At 46.8% G+C, this 24,396-nt stretch overlaps 1 protein-coding gene across 1 annotated transcript in view; it reads right to left on the bottom strand.

The window, feature by feature from the left end:
• The window catches only part of PLCH2 (phospholipase C eta 2), a 179,796-nt gene that overhangs the window by 37,308 nt on the left and 118,092 nt on the right, over positions 1-24,396 (bottom strand). The window contains exons 13-17 of the mRNA XM_060259046.1: positions 14,077-14,169; positions 10,137-10,237; positions 8,681-8,778; positions 7,384-7,566; positions 3,794-3,901 (exon numbers count right to left, since the gene is read on the bottom strand). Of these exons, the coding sequence (XP_060115029.1) occupies positions 3,794-3,901; positions 7,384-7,566; positions 8,681-8,778; positions 10,137-10,237; positions 14,077-14,169 (583 nt within the window). The remainder of the gene's footprint in view (positions 1-3,793; positions 3,902-7,383; positions 7,567-8,680; positions 8,779-10,136; positions 10,238-14,076; positions 14,170-24,396) is intronic.

The following is a 24,396-nucleotide window of genomic DNA, read 5'->3' as shown; positions in this document are numbered from 1 at the left end:
GTTTTGCTTTTTTTCCTTTCCCCCAGATTGCTTTTGCAATGGTCTGGAAACAAATGGGGAGAAACTCAGAAAAATAAATTGGCAAGTGATACTACGTGTAAGGCAGGGAAACCTTCCCCGCGCAGCTAGGATGTAGAGCTGCCAACCTCCAGGTGGCACCTGAAGATCTCCCACTATTACGTTTGATCTCCAGACAACTGACATCAGTTCCCCAGAGTAATGGGCTGCTTTGGAGACTGGACTCTGTGCTATTACACCCTGAGAGCCTTCCCCTCCCCAAACCTTGCCCTTTCCAGGCTCCACCCTGGGGAGGGACGGTGGCTCAGTGGTAGAGCATCTGCTTGGGAAGCAGAAGGCCCCAGGTTCAATCCCTGGCATCTCCAAAAAAGGGTCCAGGCAAATAGGTGTGAAAAACCTCAGCTTGAGACCCTGGAGAGCCGCTGCCAGTCTGAGAAGACAATACTGACTTTGATAGACCAAGGGTCTGATTCAGTATAAGGCAGCTTCATATGTTCACCCCAAAACTTCCAGGCATTTGCCAACACAGAACCGGTGACTCCAGTTAAGAAGCCGAGTTGGAAAAAAGCCCAGAGTGGAAAAGCTTGATAGAAACAACACCTTTGTGTACAACAGTGGTGAAAGAGGCAAATGCTATGCTAGGAATGATTAGCAATAGAAATGAAAAGGCATCAGCCAGCCTTTGTAGCCTACATCCTCTCCTGCAAAAGGGAGGGAGGAAGGAAGCATGCAAGGAAGGAGGAGGAGGAGAAGATGATGATATTGGATTTATATTCCACCCTATACTCTGAATCTCAGAGTGTCAGAGCGGTCACAATCTCCTTTACCTTCACTCCCACCACAATGTGAGGTAGGTGGGGCTGAGAGAGCTCTTACAGCAGCTGCCCTTTCAAGGACAACTCCTGCAACAGCTATGGCTGACCCAAGGCCATTCCAGTAGGTGCAAGTGGAGGAGTGGGGAATCACACCCAGTTCTCCCAGAGAAGAGTCCACGCACTTAATCACTACACCAAACTGGCATCCTTCAGGAAGGAAGGAAGGAAGGAAGGAAGAAAGGAAGGAAGGAGTGAGCAAGCTGTCTCATTTGGCAATTAATTTAAAATTCAGAACAGGAGGAACTGTGATAAATATGAGACAGAAGCTAACGAGGGCCATACGTCTTTCGCATTGTTAAAAACAAAAAAACACCACCTAGCAGAGAGGACAAGAGGCTTGTCAGAAGAGCATGGCTATGACAGCAAAATTTAATTTAATCAGAATCCAAGGGTGTGCCGACATCAAGACAATGGGTCCCAGCACGGTAAGAGGCTGAGAACGGCATGTCCAATGAGGCGGCAGCGTTAAAGCGTTTAGCCCCAAACTGTTGTGCCTGCCATGTGCAGGAGAACAGATAAGGAATATCAAAGGGGCAGAAAGTGTGAGGGACAGATTCATCACAAGCAAGAGCTACCAAGCAGAAAAGATGATGCAGGAGCAAAACCAAACTAAATGTAACGTGAGCCCAACGAAGCACTTGATCACCAGGGGCTAGACCTGAAAGGCACGCGCCCCCCCTCCCCCATTCTCTCCCAACCTGAGTGTCAAATATTCCCCAGATATTCTGCGCATTCACTGAACACTGGACAAATAGACATCACCAAGGGTGGAATTCTAGCAGGAGCAACTTTGCATGTTAGACCCCTGAAGTAGCCAATCTTCCAAGAGCTTACAAAAACGAGCCTTGTAAGCTCTTGGAGGATCGGCTACATCAAGGGGTGCGTGGCCTAATATGCAAAGGAGCTCCTGCTAGAATTCCACCCCTGGACACCACATATTTTCTATTTGTATTTGACCTCCAGAGTGCTATATTTAATGGGATTTGAATGCTGACAAGGATGCGGTGTTTTGTATTTGCAGCTCTTCGAAAGGCTGGCTTGTCACAAGAGTTAATATGTTGAATGGTGCCCCCCCCCCCCCCCCCCCCCCGTTCACAGGAAAGCCATTCTTGAGATCTCTGAGAACGGCAAAATCCACAAATAATGTTCTCCTGCCTCCCAGTAGCAATTTTGCTGCAATATTTAATGAAAGAGTGATTATGACGATGGGGCTGTGGGAGTAAAAACAGGTTGGAAATGGAGTCGCATGACTGGACCATTCGGTTGTTATAATGGCCAGGGTTCCTTCTATCAACTGCAAAATAATAGAGTCCATTAGCACCTTTAAGACCAATTAAGTTTTATTGTAGCATAAGCTTTCAGGAATGCAGCGGCTAACTCCTCTGGTTCTATCAACTGGATCTGGTTCATTCACCCTCTTTTTCTATTCAGCCAACCTATCCCAGTCGATCCAAGCTTCTGTGGCCTCATGGCTGCGCTACTGTAATGTGCTTTGCGTGGGGCTGCCCTTGACAACAACCCGGAAAATTCAGCTGGCTTGAAAAGTGTCTGCCAGGGATGGAATTCTAGCAGGAGCTCCTTTGAATATTAGGCCACACATCCCTGATGTAGCCAATCCTCCAAGAGTTTACAAAAAAGAGCCTTGTAAGCTCTTGGAGGATTTGCTACATCAGGAGTGTGTGGCCTAATATGCAAAGGAGCTCCTGCTAGAATTCCGCCTCTGGTGTCAGCACAATGATGGTCAGAGTCTCATCAACTGAAATGTATCTCACTGATTTTGAAACAGCTCCACAAGCGACTGCTTCATTTCTGAGCTCGGTTCTGGATGCTGGTTATAAACCTTGAAAACCTTGTCTAGCCTACCTGAAGGATCATCTCTCTGTGTGCGCCAGTAACACTGCTGACCATTACCTTCTGGTCATCCCCCCACTTAGGGCTGATCATGTGGTATGCATTAATGGCCCTTGCTTTATAGAACAGTCTCGGTTACTTAGGAAAAGGGGGGGGTATGTTCTTTGGAAGTTTTTAGAAACTGTTGGATAGTGCATTTGAAGGACATGAGCTGCAGGCATGGGAGTGCTGCAAAGTGTATTTATGAATGATCAGGGCTTTTTTTTGTAGCTCCTTTGCATATTAGGCCACACACCCCTGATGTAGCCAATCCTCCAAGAGCTTACAAAAAAGAGCCTTGTAAACTCTTGGAGGATTGGCTACATCAGGGGTGTGTGGCCTAATATGCAAAGGAGTTCCTGCTATAGGGTTGCCAGGTCCACTTCGAGAAATATCTGGGGGTGCAGCCAGGAGACATTGGGGGTGGAGCCAGCAGCAAGGTTGTAACAAGCATAATTGAACTCCAAAGGGAGTTCTAGCCATCACATTTAAAGGGACCGCACACCTTTCAAATGCCTTCCCTTCATTGGAAATAATGAAGGATAGGGGCACCTACTTTGGGGGCTCATAGAGTTGGACCCCCTGGTCCAATCTTTTTGAAACTTGGAGGGTGGTTTGAGGAGAGGCACCAGATACTACGCTGAAAATTTGGTTACCTCAGAAAACAGCCTCCCCAGAGCCCCAGATACACACAGATCAATTCTCCATTATACCCTATGGGAATTGGTCTCCATGGGGAATAATGGAGTGCCCAACAGACATTCCCCCCCCCCGCTTTCTGATGACCCTGAAGTGGGGGGAGGGCCTCCGAACCGGGGGATCCCCTGCCCCCACCTGGGGATTGGCAACCCTATCCTGCTACCAAAAAAAAGCCCTGTGAATGATGTATTTTATCTTCAGGTGTTTGAAGGAAAGGTCTGTAAGCCACCTTGTACTGCAAAAGGAAAAGGTGGGATGGAAAGGACTGAATAAATCAACAAGAAGTGACATCAATGGAGATGCTTCCTTACCTTGACACATACACTTCGGCTTGAGGACGTAGCCACAATTCCCGTTGGCACTGAACTTGGCGCGGTTCAGCTGAAGCATCCGCCCTTCTGACTGGTAGTTTAGTGCAACTGTGGTGGTGGAGGGAGAAGCAGGCAATCAATTGTAGACAGTGTTTTCAAAGGCAAAGCTGTCTGTTCTGAGTGGGGGGGAAGACATATTTGAAAATGAAAGGGATGGAGAACATCTCGAATGCTAGCTAGCACCAATCCAGGTGGAAGGAAATCCCATACAGAAAAGAAGCTCCTTGCCACAGTATCTTATGTTTCGTTACTTTCTCGAAAGGAGACAGAGATCTGACCACCTCCCTACAAGGCAGCACAGATTCATTTTTGAACATATGAACATATGAAGCTGCCTTATACTGAATCAGACCCTTGGTCCATCAAAGTCAGTATTGTCTTCTCAGACTGGCAGCGGCTCTCCAGGGTCTCAAGCTGAGGTTTTTCATACCTATTTGCCTGGACCCTTTTTTGGAGATGCCAGGGATTGAACCTGGGACCTTCTGCTTCCCAAGCAGATGCTCTACCACTGAGCCACCGTCCCTCCCCACCCACGTCCCCGGAGAGACTGGAGTCTAAATTTTTAAATACCGTCATTTATTTATTCACATGATTAACAGCTGCCTTTCTCACAGGGACTTAAAATGGACCACGCAGAGTGAGATGATGCAGTCGAAAGGATGGGTCATTCAATCACCCATGCATTAGAAGTCCAGAACTACTAGAAAGAACTGATGCACAGCGTAATGATCCACACAAAAATTAAGCGGTACAGAAATCACATAAACAGGGCCCTACTTACAGCGGTATAGCCCACCATCCCCGATCACTCATCCAAGCAAGTCTGTAAAACCATTTTGTGCAGTGCAACCTCTGTTACTGGCTCACATGTTGCACACACCTTTGAGGACCTTTCCTGTTAGGTATCTGGGGCAGTGATGCCCTGCCTTCTTGATACTTGGGGGTGGGGGCAGCAGTGAGAGGGATTCTGTAGTTCTGGCTCTGCTGGCAGACCCCCTGCAGGCAGCTGGGTTTTGACCACTGTGAAACACAGTGTTGGACCATTGGCTTGATCCAACGTGGCTTCCTTTATGTTCTTCCTTTATGTCCGAGGCAGTGATGCTCTGTATTCTTGGTGCTTGGCTGGGGGCGCTACAGTGGGATGGTTTCTGGAGTTCTGAACCTGCTAGTGGGTTTGCTGAGGGCACTTGGGTTTTTGGCACTGTTTAACAGAATGTTGAACTGGATGGGCCACTGGCCTGATCAAGCATGGCTTCTTTTATGTTCTTATATCTGGGACAGTGAAGCTCTGTATTCTTGGTGCTGGGGGGGGGGGCACAGTGGGAGGGCTTCTGGAGTTCTGGCCCTGTTGGTGGACCTCCTGATGGCATCTGGGTTTTGGTCACTGTGAGACACAGAGTGTTGGATTGGATGGGCCATTGGCCGAATCCAATATGGCTTCTCTTATGTTCTTACCTAGGATTGGTTTTAGGTTACTTTCAGCAGCATTGGGCAGTAACATTGGGCTGAAAAGCAAGGTAATTTGTTCTCCAACTCCCCCTTCCACTGAAGGGAGGGGGAAGGAATGAAAGGCAAATGATAATTTTGTTTCACAGAGGGTGAAAATACAGTGTTCACATCACCAAAGAGAAAACACAAAGCAAGAAGGGGGGGGGAACTATTTCCCCCCACAAGTTAATTTTAAGAAAAGTGATAAATGCAAATGTTAAATGAAAAGACAAGTTACTTCAAAGTTTCAAAAAAAAAACCCTTTGATTCAAAACAGTCTTTGTACCTGTGTCTGAAGGTGTGTAATACAAAGCTTTAACTAACTTCCAGTCAAGCAGTTATGTTCTCATCACTATGGATTCCATTCCTTCAATGGGAAAACAAATATGCTCTTTGCTTGGGGACGGTTCAGTTTTTTTCTGTCTGTGCTTGCCACTGGGAAATCCTGGATCTGATTTCCCTTCTGCCTTGTGCAAATCACCCCCCTCCCCAATTCCTTATTTGTGGGCCAGTCTCTGTCTCCTCACAGCAATTTCCCACCACCACCATTAAATGCTCCCAGAGGGTGCTTGGTCTTTGCCCCACTGAGGATGCACCAGCTACAGATGCCAGCCTCCAGGTGGGGCCTGGAGATCTCTTGGTATTACAACTGGGTGAGAGAGATCAATTCCCCTGGAGAAAACCCCTGCTCTGGAAGATGCATTCTATGGCACTGTATCTTGCTGAGGTCCCTCCCCTCTCCTCCCCAAACCCCACCCTACTCAGGCTCCACCACCAAAATCTCCAGGCATTTCCCAACCCAGAGCTGGCAACCTGCCGTTAGCACACATGAAACTGCCCTGTGCTGAATCAGATCCTTTAAGGTCAGCATTGTCTTCTCAGACTGACAGCAGCTCTCCAAGGTTTCAGGCTGTCTTACACATTACCTGCTACCTGACCCTTTTATCTACGGATGCCGGGGATTGAACCTGTGACCTTCTGTGTGCTAAGTAGAGGCTCGGCCACTGAGCCATGGCTTCTCCCCAGTTGAGGTATTCACTCTGTCCACCGGGCATCAAGTTTATAGAGGTGGTTGGTTTGTTCAGCATGGAATGTGTGGAAGCTGGCTCTTGCCCTGACAGAAAACTGCCTTGTCCTTATGTCTATCGGTGGCTACTAGCCATGTTGGCTGAGGGGAACTCCCATAGAGTCACTAAACCTCCGGATCCCAGAACCAGGAGGCAACATCAGTGGTGGGCCTCATACTCTATGCCCTGTTGTTGGCCTTGCACAGGAACTGGTTGGCCGCTGTGTGAGATGGGTTGCTGGACAAGATGGGCCACTGGTCTGATCCAGCAGGGCTCTTCTTATATTTTTATGAAGGTTTTGGCCTCTATGCCTTGTTGTTGGCCCTCCAGAGGAACCGGTTGGCCACTGTGTGAGACAGGATGTGGACTAGATGGACCACTGGTCTGATCCAGCAGGGCTCTTCTTATATTTTTATGAAGGTTTTGGCCTCTATGCCTTGTTGTTGGCCCTCCAGAAGAACTGGTTGGCCACTGTGTGAGACAGACAGCTGGTCTAGATGGACCACTGTAGAAGCCCCAGTAGGGCTCTTCTTAAAACATCCTGGCAGGGCTTTTTTTGAGCAGGAGAGCCCAGGAATGCAGTTCCAGCTGGCTTGGTGCCAGGGGGTGTGGCCTGATATGCAAATGAATTCCTGCTGGGCTTTTTCTACAAAAAGCTCTGCGCAAAACAATGGTGACATCAGGGGGTGTGGCCTAATATGCAAATGAGTTCCCGCTGTGCTTTTCTACAAAAAAAACCAAGCCCTGCATACTGATAAGCTGCATTAAAGACCTAAATGGTAGACAGGCAGAGTATGAAATCTTTAAAGTAAGTACACATAGATACTAGGAATGATGTCCATGAATCCTGGGAATGCAGTGCAAACCAAGAATAAAAAGCAGAGGACTGAAGCGGTTGGCAAACTCGTAAAATACACAAAGGAAAACAATGGGGGATGCTCCCCCCTTGTGTAGCCCACAATCCTTCACCCTTACCCAGTTGGCAACCGGCATTCCAGAAGGGCTGAGGGTTGTAATTGCTGGAATCCACTCGGTAGGAGGAAGGATAGATCCGGGAGAGCTGGTGTTGGTTGAAACGCAGATACTGGACCGGCTTCTGCTGGATGATCTGATGAGCTTTTGTCTCGCTAAAAGACGAAACTTGCCAACTGGAGGAGACTAAAACAAAAAAGGGAGACGGTTGCCTCTTGGAAGACAATGGATGCTTTCAGTGATGCAACCAAAACCTGCCAGGAGAAAGGTCAGAGCCACTACGGGTGTTCCACAAACATTCAGGTGAGGCCAAGCACAGGAGTTCGTGCAATGCTATAACGAGATCAGACAGTGGGCCCAGGGCCAGCCTGTTGCCCACTCTGCTCGCCACCCCTTCTGACCCACAGTGAGGCAAGACAGTGGGGCAAGCCCTTTTAAGACAATGGCTGGTCATGGTGCAGCTCACGTAAGATGGCACTGCCCTCCTAAATTCAGCCTCTGGAGGAGGAGTGTCAGTTTGTCAGTTTGCTCACTCACTCCAAACCATAAGTTTCTGATCAACCATCTGCAAACTTCCATTTAGCAACTCTGACAATTATTTCAAACCATACAGACAGATCCAGTGGGCAGCCGTGTTGGTCTGAAGCAGTACATATATATGAACATATGAAGCCGCCTTATACTGAGTCAGACCCTCGGTCCATCAAAGTCAGTCTTGTCTACTCAGACTGGCAGCGGCTCTCCAGGGTCTCTCTCAAGCTGAAGTTTTTCATGCCTACTTGCCTGGATCCTTTTTTAGTTGGAGATGCCAGGGATTGAACTTGGGACCTTCTGCTTACCAAGCAGATGCTCTATCATATGAGCCACTGTCCCTAAGTAGAACAAAGTAAGAGTCAAGTTTCACCTTTAAGACCAACAAAGTTTTGTTCAGAATGTAAGTTTATATTCTGAATAAAACTTTGTCGGTCTTAAAGGTGCAACTTGACTTTACTTTGTTCTGTTTCAAACCACAGTTGGCATTGACCCTGGACTGGAGAATCACAGTGCCCAACCCTGGTTTGCTGATGTGTCACAAACCATAGTTTGTTGGTTCAGACAATCACAGCAGAAGCACTTTTTAAACCACTATTTTGGCACAATATCTCAACTCTGCCAGTCTCACTTTCTCGCTCTGAGTGAGAACAACAAAGCTGTCTTCCATTGAAACAGAAGGAACGTGATACAGACTTGTGCAAAACAGATTAAAGGCTGATCGCTTCTGTTCCTCCTTCTATGCGTAGCAGCCCATCATTCCACCTACTTTCAGATTCCACATCATGGATCCCGACGGATTTGGTGTATTTCACGAGGTCTGAGAGCGCGCGGGACAACTTCATTGTCTTCTTCTGCCGGTTTGCTCTGCGGGGACAAGATGGCAAAGTCTGATCCGAGGGAGAAAGGGACAGCTAGAATTTTGCCAGAAAAGATGAAACTGTATAATCAAGAGAAACCCTCAACAGCTTAATAATTAAAAAAAATAGTAAGAACAACCCCTAAACTCAATTATCCTAATATAAGACAGTGAGAAAAATCTATACCCTTGGCTGTTTTTAACTACAAAACTGAGTTGAAACAGAATTTTAAAGAAGAAGAAGAATTGCAGATTTATACCCCGCCCTTCTCCCTGAATCAGAGACTCAGAGCGGCTTACAATCTCCTATGTCTTCTCCCCTCACAACAGACACCCTGTGAGGTGGGTGGGGCTGGAGAGGGCTCTCACAGCAGCTGCCCGTTCAAGGACAACCTCTGCCAGAGCTATGGCTGACCCAAGGCCATTCCAGCAGGTGCAAGTGGAAGAGTGGGGAATCAAACCTGGTTCTCCCAGATAAGAGTCTGCACACTTAACCACTACACCAAACTGGCTCTCATTTTGGACTCTCAGGAAACTAGTTCTGCAATCCACAGGCCTAAAGAGATGAAGAAGAAGAAGAAGAAGAAGAAGAAGAAGAAGAAGAAGAAGAAGAAGAAGAAGAAGAAGAAGAAGAAGATGATGATGATGATGATGATGATGATGATGATGATATTGGATTTATATCCCGCCCTCCACTCCGAAGAGTCTCAGAGTGGCTCACAATCTCCTTTACCTTCCTCCCCCACAACAGACACCCTGTGAGGTGGGTGGGGCTGGAGAGGGCTCTCACAGCAGCTGCCTTTCAAGGACAACCTCTGCCAGAGCTATGGCTGACCCAAGGCCATTCCAGCAGCTGCAAGTGGAGGAGTGGGGAATCAAACCCGGTTCTCCAGATAAGAGTCCGCGCACTTAACCACTACACCAAACTTGCTCTCCATGTAAAACTTCACACAGGAGCAGACATGCTTTTTTCCTCTTCCTGTTCCAGGCTTGAGTTCTGTTTTGTTGTATGTCCTCTCTCTCTCTCTCCTCTACATGTATGCCTCTACATTTTCAGAATTCACGCTTCAAACATGAGGCCAAAAACTTGCATTCTAACACTTTTACGTATGAGATTTATATCCCACCTTTGCTCCAAGGAGCTTATATCCCTCCTCTTTTCTCCTCAGCCGAGGGTGAGAGAGAACCACTGGCCCAAAGTGAGCCAGGAGTCTGTGCAGCGGGCTGAACCTGGGCCTTCCGCATCAGACGCTCCACGTTGGAGCCTTAAATAATAAGGAGCTAAACTTGACAAATAATTTGGCTCAGGGTCTGTTTGAATGTGTGTGCGTGAACTCGTACATTACCCAGCATGCATTGCACTTACCTGCTGTAATGCACCGAGGCCCTGCCTAAATTTCCTTGACAGTCAAGGTCATCGTCACCCTCTTCCACGCTTGGTGTTCTTTTGAGTTTGCTGCCTTTTTTCTGTGGAAGAAAGCAAGCGAGGTGAGAAGAAGCGGCAGCAGTTATGTTATCTCCTTGCCCAACTGCTGATGGACACAGATGACCAATAGCGAGTTGGCAATTTACTGCAATGGCTGAGGTACCCCATGCTAAACTGATGCTATCTACTTGGAGAGGGACAATCATCCTTCATGGGGCTGAGGCTGGAATCACAGTGTCGTCATTTCTCATGGTTCATATGCTCACTTCTCTAGTCCCGCTGTCATCTCTGGTCAAACAGGTTTTTCTGGTTTTTGAAACACTACAAAACACTACCAGACCTTATTAATGAAAGATACTAGGGTGCGGGGGGGGGGGGGTTGGTAGAAAAAGACCTGTAGCAGGAATCATTTGCATATTAAGCCACACCCCTGACATGACCATTGTTTCATGCAAAGCTTCTTTGTAGAAAACACCCAGCAGGAACTCATTTGCATATTAGGCCACACACCCCTAACACCAAGTCAGCTGGAACTGCATTCCTGTGCGTTCCTGCTCAAAAAATGCCTTGCTAGGGTGAATATGGAGACCGTGGCCAGTGATGCTTCTTTAGGACACTTCTCCGTTGGCTAGAATCTAGCTCCAGCTGAGGCCTCCCTCCTCCCAGCTTCTATTAGCCACCAGAAGGGTCAATGGGAAAAGAGGGTGCAGCCAGTCACCATCCCATGTGCCTTTAAACCTGACCGATACAAGAGAAAAATCAAGACATGGGTCATCCCTCATCCAAGTCTCACATTCAAAAATGGGTCCATCTAAGCGGGGGAGGGGGGAAACGGGCAGCAGCTGAGTATCCCTCTGTCATGCCTGGATCCAGTGATGGTGGGAAGCGCTGTCTAGTCACAGCTGAAGTACAGAGACCCCATTGCGTTTTCAAGGCAAAAGACATTCAGAGGTGGTTGACCATGGCCTCTTTCTGCAGATAAGACACTGAACTTCCTTTGTTTCAAATAATTTTATTTGATTTTTAAAAACTCAGAAGTAAAGACATAAAGAAAAAAAGAAAGAAACGAAAAGTAGAAACTGGTAGATAAGATACACTGGACTTCTTTGGTGGTCTCCCAACCAAATTCTAATCAGTCAATAGCATTGCTGCAATGTCCTTACACCTAACAAAAGTTTCATCCTGCTAGCCGTCCAAGGCAATGTCTTACACAAGGAAGTCACATCCAATATGACCGCCTAGCAACTACCTCATCTTGTCATGTAGACCTCTCCCATTGTGTTAGCAATAGTGTTACAATAGATAACAATTTTACTCCAGATTGATCACTCATATTTCTTTGTTTTCACAATGGTTTGCAACAGGTAAAAGCATCATTGCCCATTAATTCTTTGTTAAACTCCTGAGGTGATGTCAGGTATCACCTGACACTGCCTTAGGACATGAATTTGGCTATAAGAAAGTCGGATGTTGGCCAGTCTCTGATGGTACCCCTTACCTTGCTGTCCGAGTCACCCCAAATACCTGATCAGTAGTCAGCCTATTTTTGCTAGATACGCTGGTCGTTTCTTGCTTCCCCCCTCCCTTATTGTCTTCTCTATTTGATTGTTCCTTCTGAAGCCTTCAAGATAGATAAAGTATCGCCCTGTTTGTCCTCCTTACATGTTTCCCTATCCAATTTCCCCTCTATTTTTACCTAGAACTGTGTGATTGTTGTGTGATTTTATCTTGTATGCTTGAAATATTTTTCTAATAAAATTCCATTTTAGATTACAACTCTCCTGGTAGACGACTCCTGTATACACAGGTTATTAACCCTACTCAGTTTGCCATTTTTGCCCACCTAACATTAATTCTCCCATACCTCATTTAAGGCCACCATTCATATGGGCATACCACTGGAATAACAACAGTGACAGAAGAATTTGTGGAACGGTCATGAATTCATGGTAGACTAGTCGGGAAGTCCCCCCATTCAGTTTCAGAGCTTTCATTGGGAGGCACAAACAAAGAGGAAATGGACAGATGAAGCTACCTTCTACCAAGACCAGATCATTGGGCCATCTAGCTCAGTATGATATGCTTTGAATGGCAGCAGCATTCCAGGATCTCAGGTGGAGAACGATCATTCACAACACTGACTACTTTAAACCTCTGAACTGGAAATGCCAGGGAATAAACCTGGGACCTTCCTATGTAATATATGTGCTCTATCAAGGCCCTTCCTGAAAGCATCTGCCACATGAATCCAGGTTCAAACCAGCTTTTGTCCATCTAACCCCAGTGTCATTTCCGCTGACTAGCAGCAGCTCTCCAAGGCCTCAGGCCAAGGTCCTTCCCAGTTCTGCTTTCTAACATCTTTTTAGCTGGAGATGCCACTGATGGACTAGAGGCCATTTTGCTTGCAAAACAGGTGCACAGCTGCTGATCTTCAGCACCTTTTCAAAAACACAGACAAGACAATATGCCTTTGCCAAGTAGACTTCAGGATTTAACACACCGGCTGACAGCAAGGATTAGAAGTCCTTAGTTTGAAAGCTCTGTAATGCCATCAGTGGAGTGGTAGTTATCGCTAAGAGCAGAAAAGGCTTTGGGAATGGATTTTCTTTGATAGCGATAACTCCGTTGACATAAGTCATTCTGCTGTTCGTCGGGGAGCTCAAGCCGAATTTTACAGCTTCTCATGTCCTAAGTTATTATTCATGTGAGTCACAAGAATGAGGAGAAACTGGCTGGAACAGGAGAAGATGAGCTAGGAGGGCCTCCCTTAAACTGCATCACAAAAGCTATAACTGATACCATGTTGACCAAACCAGGCAGCGATGCCCTCACTCTAAATGGGCTTCCTTTGTCCTTAGTGGCATCAACATGTGGCCAAATCCAATACAGGGTGCCATGACAGAATCAGGTTGACCAGGGATGGAATTCTAACAGGAGCTCCTTTGCATATTAGGCCACACCCCTTGATGTAGCCAATCCTCCAAGAGCTTACAAGGCTCTTTTATGTAAGCTCCTGGAGGATTGGCTACATCAGGGGGATGTGGCCTAATATGCAAAGGAGCTTCTGCTAGAATTCACCCCTGAGGTTGACTATATGCTCCCTGATTGGCTGGGCTTGCTCTTGGAAGGAGAAAGAAACAGTATGGAGGCAGCAATGGATTAGGGGAATGGTACCTTTGAAGAAGTTTGATATTTACACCTCTTTTTTTTGGGAGGGGGGAAGACATTACCCTTTTCCTGAAACAGGGCGGGAGGGCGGGGGTGGGGAGGGCGGGATATAAATCGAATAAATAAATAAATAAATCCAACCCCAAACGCCAAATGGACAAATACTCAAGATATCCAAGTCACTAGCTTGGAACTTGGATCCAGACTGAATTGGCAATTTCCATTGATTCCTGCTTCCTGTTGCATTCATCCAAGAAATTTATACCCCGCCCTTCTCACTGAATCAGAGACTCAGAGCAGCTTACAATCTCCTTTATCTTCTCCCCGCACAACAGACACCCTGTGAGGTGGGTGGGGCTGAGAGGACTCTCCCAGCAGCTGCCCTTTCAAGGACAACTCTGCAAGAGCTATGGCTGACCCAAGGCCATTCCAGCAGCTGTAAGTGCAGGAGTAGGGAATCAAACCCGGTTCTTCCAGATAAGAGTCCACACTCTTAACCACTATACCAAACTGGCTCTCCAAAATCAAACCTGACCAAAACTCTAACCACCGGATGGGACGTTTTTAAAAGGGACATCCAATTGATAAGCGGTTGCCCTGTTCTACTCTAACATTTTATAGTTGAATTCTGGAAATGTTGAACTTGAAACAGTAGAGTGAGATGGGGCTGGAAGGGATGGGGGGGGGGGAATTCCATGAAGAAACGAATAACCTTGCGTTTGGAAAAGCTGCCCATCAGTGACCGGTTCTGGCGCTTGCTGGTGACTGAATCTTCTCCGGATTCCACATCTTCCTCATGTTTGTTCTACAGAACCAAAGAACAACAACACACAAAGCAATCAGTCGAGAGACAGACGGACAGATGTACAGAGAAGCTGTGGAACGTCCAGAGAGACTGACACGCAACGTTCACAAGCAACGCAAAAGAAAGAAGACACCGTTATGCAAATTCTTACGTCACACTGAAAGTCCTTCCAGCATTGCCGGTCTCCCATAGTTTTCAATTGACATTTTGTTAGACTGCGTTTCCTTTTCAGAAATATTGCCATTATCTATTTTGGCATGTTTCCATCCTTTCCCCAAGAACTTTTGGGTCATTACCTTTTTAAAAGACTGTTTGTAACAAACCTAAGAGTATTATTGATGTCTTCTCCCCGGTAGAAAACCAAAGCAGGTTACAGCATCCATTTTATCTTTACAATAATACCCCTGCGAGGCAGGTTGGATTGGGAAAAACAGAGTGATCTAGCCAAAGGTGACTTTTCCTGGTTTCAAAACTGGGCCTCCTGGATCCTCATCCAGCATTCTAACCATTACAACATACATGAAGTGGCCCTATAGCAGGGGTGGCCAAACTGTGCCTTGGGAACCATATGTGCCTCTTGCACATATATTAGGGGAGGGATGGTGGCTCAGTGGTAGAGCATCTGCTTGGGAAGCAGAAGGTCCCAGGTTCAATCCCCGGCATCTCCAAAAAAGGGTCCAGGCAAATAGGTGTGGAAAACCTCAGCTTGAGACCCTGGAGAGCCGCTGCCAGTCTGAGAAGACAATACTGACTTTGATGGACCAAGGGTCTGATTCAGTATAAGGCAGCTTCATATGTTCATATTGTGTAGCTCTTGAAGCCCCCACTCCCCAATGGAGAAAGCATTTCTCTCTTTAAATCACTTCTTCAAGCCAAGCCAGCTAGTGGCTTGGATAATGTGTTTAAAGTTACTTTCTTTCTACCCTCCCTCCTCTCTCCCCTCCTTCCTTCCTCCTCCCCCCCTCCCTCTCTCCCTCCCATGCAGTTCTCAGACATCTGATGTCCATGTCTTGTGGCTCTCAAACATCTGGTGTTTATTCTACGTGGCTCTTACGTTAAGCAAGTTTGGCCACCCCTGCCCTATGCTGAATAAGACCCTTGGCCCATCAAGGTCAGTACTGGCCCCTCTGACTAGCAGAGGTCTCTGGGATCTCATGCAGAGGTCTATCACATCACCTAATATCTGACCTTTCTAACCGAAGATGCCAGGAATTGAATCTGGGACCTTCAGCATGCCAAACGCATACTCTGCGACAGAGCCACAGCCTCTCCACATCCACCGTCATCTTCTCCTCCGAGGATCTGGGCTATCAATGGAGCTAGTAATGCTAGCAAAACTTCCTGTCATTATAACGTGCAGGGGAGAAACTTGCAAAGCCTGTTTTCCCAGAGGCAATGGGAGAACAACAGAAAGTGGTACATGAAAAACCAAACACGGCACTGTTGACACTCTTGAAAACTATGTTTCCAGCAGTCGTCTTCTTTTTTTTTTTTTTAAAGAAAATCTTTGGTTACTACTTTTTGCAAAGAGCAAAAACCTCTCCCTTTCAGCTTTCTGAAAGCCCTCTTACAAAGTGTTAAAATCTCTGGGAAGTAAAGTGACAGCACTTTGGGGGCAGAGTTCAGACGCTCGAGCAGGACAATGAAATTAACATGTTTAAAAAGTGAGCCCAAGGGACAAGATGGAAGAAAAAACATTTTAGGCGCTATTTCATGGGAAGACATTTCCGATGAGGAAAATAAGAGTTTCTAGGAATCTCCGTCTCCTCCATGGGTCCAGCCAATCAGGGATCATTCAGCCTACATAATGAGGCCATGGTGCCACCCAACCAATCAGTTCTGCCTACATAGTCAAGCCAAATCAGATTGAGGGCAACACGCCCTGCCCTCACTCTGAACTGGAGAACATTTAGGGCAGATTTCACAGGCCATTTGTTAAAATTATTATTATTTAGCAAAACAAACGCTTTGTGCTTCCAACGAAGTGAAATTTTTCATGGCATGTGGCTGTACATTTCAGCTCAACCTGGAATTTTATCACAAAGCCCTCCGATCATTAAAAATGTGCTTCATTTCATTACGGGAAACAATATTCCCAACACTCTGAACGAGGAGACAGAAATTACCTGTGTACGTGCTCGGCTCCGGTTGCTTTGCGCCGGCAGCAGCCCAGCGCCTATCGAAAATCTCACTCACCTGGTTTCCTCATTAAGCATGAGCACTCACCCATGGAAGCCGGAGTCATTAATAAACAATTTAGAAAGAAAGCTAATAAAAATCCTACCAAGTCAGCTGCTAAAACCCGCTTTCTCTATCGCGCCCAATTTGCATTTCTAAAGCGAGGCACCGTTTGCATTATTCATTTATGGTGGCCGATTATCCCCCCTGTACCAAGTGGGCATCATTAGGAAAAAAAAATAATAATAAACTCTTTTGCTGATCAAAATATCTTTACCGAAAATAACAAAAGAGAGCCTGCAAATGGACAGCGGCGGCGGGGAGAAAATGTATTCCGACACTGTCATAAACAACTGTGAAGAGTTCAGAGGAAACCAGAACGAGACAAACCCTTAGCTCGGTTGCTCTCGTTTGTTAACAATTGCTACTCAGAATCTAATTTCAGACTGTATTGATTCGAGCAGACCTGTTTTAGGCATGTTTGGGGTTTAGGAATTTTGTTCCTGGGTGGCTTAAAGGAAGGGAAACTCACACAGACAAAACGAAATGGCAAAGCAATTGAGTAAAAATAAATAAACCCAGAAAGGAGGGCTTGATTGCTGTCTACAACAGGGGTAGCCAACATCTTCAGCCAGGGGAGTGCATATGCTATAATATCCTTTGCCAGGATATGGGACTCAGACGTCTTTATCTTGTCCAGTCAAGTTAGTTTCAGAGGGTAGCTGTGGTGGTCTGCAGTGAAAGAGCAAGATTCAAGTCCAGTAGAACCTACAGGTCAGCAAGAGATGAAGGGAGCGTTGGCTTTTGAAAGCTTATATCCCACAAATCTTGTTGGGTTTTAGGTGCTACAAGACTCAGATTTAGCTCTTGTCTGGTCAAGGGTCCTAATGCCCCTTATGGCTCCCTAATCTCATTTGACCGGAGCACTGTAAAAAGGAAATTAGGAAGAGAGCGCTAAAGGTTGTTCCAGTTAGATCTCTGTGGACCACTTGGTATTTCCTATGGGGTTACTTGCCCAGTTCTGCCAACATTGGTGCTTAGTTCTTATAGCCTTTTCTTGCATGCCTAGGAAAATGCTTTTTACCACTTTGGAGTCAGGCAACACTTTGCCTCCAGGCCAGTTTGGTCACGGATCCTGGAGGGTTTTTTCCACCCTGCTGTCTTCTGGGAGTGGAGCAGGTACTACTGGGAATATGTGGGAGGGAGATATTTCTGAATTCCCTGCATTATGCAGGGGGTTGGACAAGACGATCTTAGAGGTCCCTTCCAACTCTGTGGTTCTAACATCATCAGTAAACTGACTTTGAACCTCATCTGATAAGCCTGTTTTGCTCTTAGAAGAAGACTGCAGATTTATACCCCGCCCTTCTCTCTGAATCAGAGACTCAGTGCGGCTTACAATCTCCTATATCTTCTCACCCCACAACAGACACCTTGTGAGGGGGGTGGGGCTGAGAGGACTCTCACAACAGCTGCTCTTTCAAGGACAACTCCTGCGAGAGCTATGGCTGACCCAAGGCCATTTTAGCAGCTGTAAGTGGAGGAGTGGGGAATCAAACCTGGTTTTCCCAGATAAGAGTCCGCACATTTAACCACTACACCAAACTGGCTCTTCATAACTACACCCTACTCCTTGGCTCTCGTGGACTGCTGAGGCTTTGGAAGCTCATATGCACAGAGAAAGAGAGGAAAGAGATAAGGGGCAGCACCTCTGCAGAGTGTTGGTGGAGGGGGGGGGGGGAGAGAAGAAGATATTGGATTTATATTCTGCCCTATACTCTGAATCTCAAAGTCTCAGAGTGGTCACAATCTCCTTTATGTCCCCCACCCCCCGAGTGGATCATAAAAACTGATCCAGATGAGGTCTTCTTATGTTCTTACATTACCTGTCTATTGTTTTAATATTGATGTACTGGAAAATAAAGTGTTCAGAAAGGATATTAAAGATAAACTGGACCAAATTTGAATCATTCACAAGACCAGCCCAACACGAGGAATGGTGCAAGAACACTCACGTTGACTTCAAGCTGTGAAAACACAAATCGTCCGAGAACCATTTTATCAATTCCAAAGATCAAAATCTAGAAACCATTGCTCCTCTAGAGGGCAGTGTTCCTACATGACAACTGACACAAGCCACTGGGAGCAGATTTCAAGTAAAATAGAGCAGGGGAAAAGAGCCTGGGAGCTGGTCTCCTACAAGGGACTTGCATTCACACGTGCATGGATTCCACTGGTCTGCTCAGTCCCTCAACATGCGGGTTAATTGTGCAGAGCGATTCTATTGAAAAGGCCTGCATTTGTCCACTGTGATATGTGTGCGTGGCTCATTCACATGCGCTTGTAATTCAGAGATGCCTATAAACCGCATGGTACAAGATAAGTGTTTTTTGTTCTGTTGTTTTTTAACCAGGGGGGAGCAATTCTTGGTGGCCATTTGAAATGACTGGAATCTGGAAATGGATCCTTGAAAGATCCAGGTTTCCCGGAGACCTTTCAGGTCCTGTCACCCAGTCATGTAATGTAATTATTTCAGCACAGATGAGATCCCTCTTGTTACTCCTCCAAATGGAACGATCTGAGATGTGAGGCGGGGAGGGACCAGGGGTGGAATTCTAGCAGGAGCTCCTTTGCATATTAGGCCAACACGCCTCTGATGTAGCCAATCCTCCAAGAGCTTACAAGGCTCTTCTTGTAAGCTCTTGGAGGATTGGCTATATCAGGGGTGTGTGGCCTAATATGCAAAGGAGCTCCTGCTAGAATTCCACCCCTGGGAGGGACCCTTCTGCAATGAGAATCAGTTTCAACAGTAACTACCCTTCTAGGAGTGAACGTAGAATTTTGATGAGATTACCAAACCACAGGGTTAGAAGGAAGGTTTATTTGAAAAATCTACAAGGTAACATTTTCATATACATTAATCTCCTTGGGAATTCTTCGGAAATTCATTTGTTAAACTGACATCCAAGTTCTCTGTGAAAACCATCAAGATTATGGTGGAGAGGAAATCTGCAAAATCAGCTGTATTTGATGCAAAGAACCCATCAAAATAGGAAAGGGGTAGCTTCTCTACAAAAATGACAGCGTAATTTGCATCAGTGGTTTCAGCGTATCAGTCACATTTTTGCCGCTGCTGAACCCAAAGTACGACAAGTCCACAGTGAGAGGAAGAATACAATCTGAGGTTTCAGAAAACGTCTAGAGACCTCAAGAGGCAAGAAAGAAGTGTTATATCCTTTGCTCTCTGTGGAGACTCAATTTTCCCTGTGGGTGGGATGAGGCATGGCTTAGAGCCAGCATCTATCAAGGCTGGGCAGGGCAGCTTCTCAAGTGCAATGAGCAGAGCTGGTGGTAGAGGTAGGCATGAGAATTGTGTCCTGCAACCCCTTCAGAGTCAGTTTGGTGTAGTGGTTAAGTGCACGGACTCTTATCTGGGAGAACCAGGTTTGATTCCCCCCCTCCTCCACTTGCAGCTGCTAGAATGGCCTTGGGTCAGCTGTAACTCTCACAGAGTTGTCCTTGAAAGGGCAGCTTCTGGGAGAGTTCTCTCAGCCCCACCCACCCCAGAGGGTGTCTGTTGTGGGGGAGGAAGATAAAGGAGATTGTGAGCCGCTCTGGGACTCTGAGATTTAGAGTGGAGGGCGAGATATAAATCCAATATCACCATCATCTTCTTCTAGACGAGCCCCCGCAAACAATGATGCAGATAAGCTCGATGGGGAAGAGGGATGGAGGTCATGACGGGAGGAGGAGAGAAGAGGGAGAGCAATGAGGAAAGGGTCTGCAGATTCTTCAAGGCATTTTCAAGCTGGTGCCCGGCTAGCATTCTTAAACCACTATCCACAGAACGCCTGGGAGACTAGAAGGGAAGAGAGATGACAGCTCACGGAAGTGAGTGGCACGCTCTCCCAGAGAGAGGCATGGGGACGGTCCCTGCCTTGGGGACGGTGGTGGGCTGCTAAGATATCTGGCACTGAAAGCCAGCTGAACATGCTCGAAGAACCAAGAATAACCTTCCTTCTCCTGCGGCCATTTCTGAAGTTGTCCCTGTAGACCATGCAAGCTTCCAGCTTAGTTGGGAAGCATTAGAAGTCACAAACAGGCCACGTCACCACTCGCTTTGCAGTTCCTGGAGGCAAAGACCTCGTTCTCATGGAACCTGGGGCCACATGGAGCCTCTTGAGACTGCAACGATAACACTAATAAATTACTGATACTAACAGTACTTCTGGTATTGACACGCACAGGGCCAGCCCTGACACAAGGCAAACTAGGCAGTTGCCTAGGGTGCCCCCGCGGTATCAGTGGGGCGGGGGGGGGGAAGGATGCCACAAGTTAGCCTTGCCTAGGGTGCCAGACAGTGTAGGATTGACCCTGGACATGCACCATCTTCTTGTAATCCTAGCAACTGTCCTGGAAGATAGGCCAAGAATATTAGCCCCTTATTACATAGCAGGGGTGAAGTTATGAGCTATTTGAATGAAGTCTTCTAATGAGCTGCGGCAGAGGTGGAATTTGAACAGGGGGCCTCCCCAATCTCAGCCACGATGCTATAGCCTGACAGAATGCTCCTCCAAATCCCAGTTAAACCCCCTTCCATGCAGAAAAGGAGTGCATCACAGAGAAGGCTTCCAGTCACTTTTATGAGACACATACTAGCTTTCCAAGAGCAATCAGCTTTTGTGAATCGGAAAACGCGTCAGCATTCACTACTGTGAAATATACAACCCGTTGTCCTTCTCCACGAGACTGACGCCAAAAGATTGGTGTGAGAAAGAGCCACCAACTCTCAACCGATTTTACGTGACCCTGTAGGGCTTCCAAGGCAAGAGACAAACAGAGGTCATTCACTATTGCCTGTCTCTGCATCACAACTCTGGTATTCCTTGGAGGTCTCCCATCAAGTAATTAAGCATGACGTTTTCATGGCAGACTTTTTACGGGGTGGTTTGTCATTGCCTGCCCCAGTCATCTACACTCCCCCTCCCAGCAAGCTGGGTACTCATTTTACCAACCTCAGAAGGATGGAAAGCTGAATCAAGCTTGAGCCAGCTACCTGAACCAAGTCGTGAGCAGAGAGCTTGGACTGCAGTACTGCAGCTTACCGCTCTGCGCTATGGGGCTCAGTTCTGGATTTTGATTACCGGCTAAAAAAGAAGACAAAGAGAGCCATCTGGATGGAGCTGCAAACCCAAAAGGACTCTCCTGTGAGTCTTAGCAGAACAGCGCTTTAGCAGACTCAGGAGAAGAGCTCAGAAGCCGCCCCAACAGGTGCAGAGATTAAAACCAAGACTTTAGACACCTGGATGTCTTTCTCTTCCATATGAGCCTCTGAGAGAGGGGAGAGTCGATGAGACACGAGAGAGGCACAGAATGTAGGTTGGCCATCTTGGGAGCCAGCAAAAAGCCGTCAGAAACTGTTATCTGCTGCGGCGTTCCCAGACTCAGATTTGAGCACCGAAGGAAAGCTCCAGTGCTCAAGACCAATGTGACTCTATCTTTCTTTCTTTTTTTCTTTTAAAGCAAGAAAACAAAAGGAAGAGGGATGTAAGGAAGAGTGTGGACAACAGAGTGCAAGAACAAAATGCCCTTCAAAATGGGCTAGCCAAATCTAGGGCGTGTTAAAGCCAAGAAGTTATTATTTTGTCCCCACACTTCAGCAAGCACTGGACAGAATGAAGGCCAAGCTGAAGTCATCTAAAGAGAGAAGGCTAGAGAACTGTAGTCCCTCTCCCCTTGTTTTCCAATAGGCAGGTGGAACAGCGGGGTGAAGTAGTTTGAGTGTTAGACTACGACAGGGGCAGCCAAACTTGCTTAACATAAGAGCCACACAGAATAAATGCCAGGTTTGAGAGCTGCAAGACATGAATGTCAGATGTTTGAGAGCTGCAAGACAGGAAGGGAAGGAGGGAGATAGAAAGAAAGCAACTTTAAATGGCTGGCTTGGCTTGGGGAAGTGATTTAAAATGCCTTCTCCTAGCTGGCTGATGGGGCAGAGGGGGCTTCGAGAGCCACACCATATGCGTGAAAGAGCCACATGTGGTTCATGAGTCACAGTTTGCCCACCCCTTGACTGAGATCTGAGAGATCCTGGTTCAAATCTGCTGGGAAAGATACTGGTTCTGATTGGTCCAGATCCTTAAAGCTGATTTATGGCAAATCCAGCAAGAGGATTTCAAGGCAAGCGAGCAGCAGGGGTAGCTTCTAAGGCAAGGGACAAACAGGTGGTTTGCCATAGCTTGCCTCTGTGTAGTGACCCTGGACTTCCTTGGATGTCTCCCATCCAAGGAACAGCCAACCTTGGAGGTTATTTATTGTGGTGGTGGAAGGTGCAACCCCATAGGGTTTTCAAGACAATGGTCAAACAGAGACGGATTGCCATTGCCTACCTCTACGTAGCAACCCTGGACTTCCTTGGTGGTCTCCCATCCAAGTACTAACCATGGCTGAGTCACAGTAGTCTGGGAAGGGAAGTCCCTCTACCAGCTTTTGATGGGGCACCACTAATATTGGCACCCAAAGGCAGAAGTTGGGGGTGCTGCTGGAGCCCACATTGGCAATGGAGGTCCAGATAGCAGCCACTGCTAAATTCGGCTTCTTCCATCTTAGGCGGTTAAGACAGTTGGTCCCCTTCCTTGAGTGTAGCGACCTGGCAACTGTGATCCATCCGACGGTCACCTTGAGACTGGACTACTGTAATGCCCTCTACATGGGGCTGCCTTTCTCAGCAATGGCCCCTCGATGGTGGAACCAACTTCCAGAGACGATGCGAGCCCTGCGGGACCTGAATCAATTCCGCAGGGCTTGCAAAACTTTTCTCTTCCAGCTTGCTTTTGAGGTAGAACCTGGCTAAACTGACATTGGAACCGATCTGTAACCATCTAGCCATCCTATGTATGATTGTGACTATAGCACCTTATATCACCTGTTTTTATCTATTTTAATTAATTTATGTAATTGAATTGTATTTTTAAATTTTGTTTACATTGTATTTTACTTAAATCATGGTTTCCATGTCTGTGAGCCGCCCTGAGCCTGCCTTTGGCGGGGGAGGGCGGGATATAAAAATAAACTTGACTTGACTTGACTTGACTTTGACTTGTACCCGGAAATTGCAGTTGGTGCAGAATGCGGCGGCCAGGCTGTTATTGGGTCTCTCTATACGGGAACACATACAGACAAGGCTGAGGGAACTGCACTGGCTGCCAATAGTATTCCAGATTTACTACAAGGTACTGATTATTACCTTTAAAGCCCTATATGGCCGAGGACCTGTCTACCTTAGGGACCGTCTCTCCCCACATGTTCCCCAGAGGGTACTTAGATCCGGGACGCAGAACTTATTGTCGATCCCCGGGCCGAGGGAGGCGAGACTGAAGTCTACTAGAGAGAGAGCCTTCTCAGTTGCAGCCCCCTACTGGTGGAAGGAAGGGCCATGCGGGACCTTGCTCAGTTCCGCAAGGCCTGTGAAACAGTACTATTTCGCCTTGCCTTCAGCTGAATTATAGTACAAGAGAACGCCCAACATCGCTGAACCTATTGAAATTAATACCAGCACCAAAACCGTTTTAAATTGTTTTAAACTATTTAATTGTTATTATCAACTTAATTGTCAAAACACCAATGTTTATTCATTGTTTTATTGTTTTAATATTGATTGTTGTGAGCCGCCCTAAGCCTGCTTCCATGGGGAGGGTGGGAGTGCGTTTGCAATAAAGAAAGCCAACGCCATGCTGGGAATTATTAGGAAGGGAATTGAAAACAAATCAGCCAGTATCATAATGCCCCTGTATAAATCGATGGTGCGGTCTCATTTGGAGTACTGTGTGCAGTTCTGGTCGCCGCACCTCAAAAAGGATATTATAGCATTGGATAAAGTCCAGAAAAGGGCAACTAGAATGATTAAAGGGCTGGAACACTTTTCCTATGAAGAAAGGTTGAAACGCTTGGGACTCTATAGCTTGGAGAAACGTCGACTGCGAGGTGACATGATAGAGGTTTACAAGATAATGCATGGGATGGAGAAAGTAGAGAAAGAGGTACTTTTCT

Source organism: Heteronotia binoei, chromosome 18 (genome assembly GCF_032191835.1).
Source record: "Heteronotia binoei isolate CCM8104 ecotype False Entrance Well chromosome 18, APGP_CSIRO_Hbin_v1, whole genome shotgun sequence".
Classification (NCBI taxonomy): Eukaryota; Metazoa; Chordata; class Lepidosauria; order Squamata; family Gekkonidae; genus Heteronotia; species Heteronotia binoei.
The sequence above is the reverse complement of the archived record's forward strand: the minus strand, read 5'-3'. Positions and strand labels throughout refer to the sequence as shown.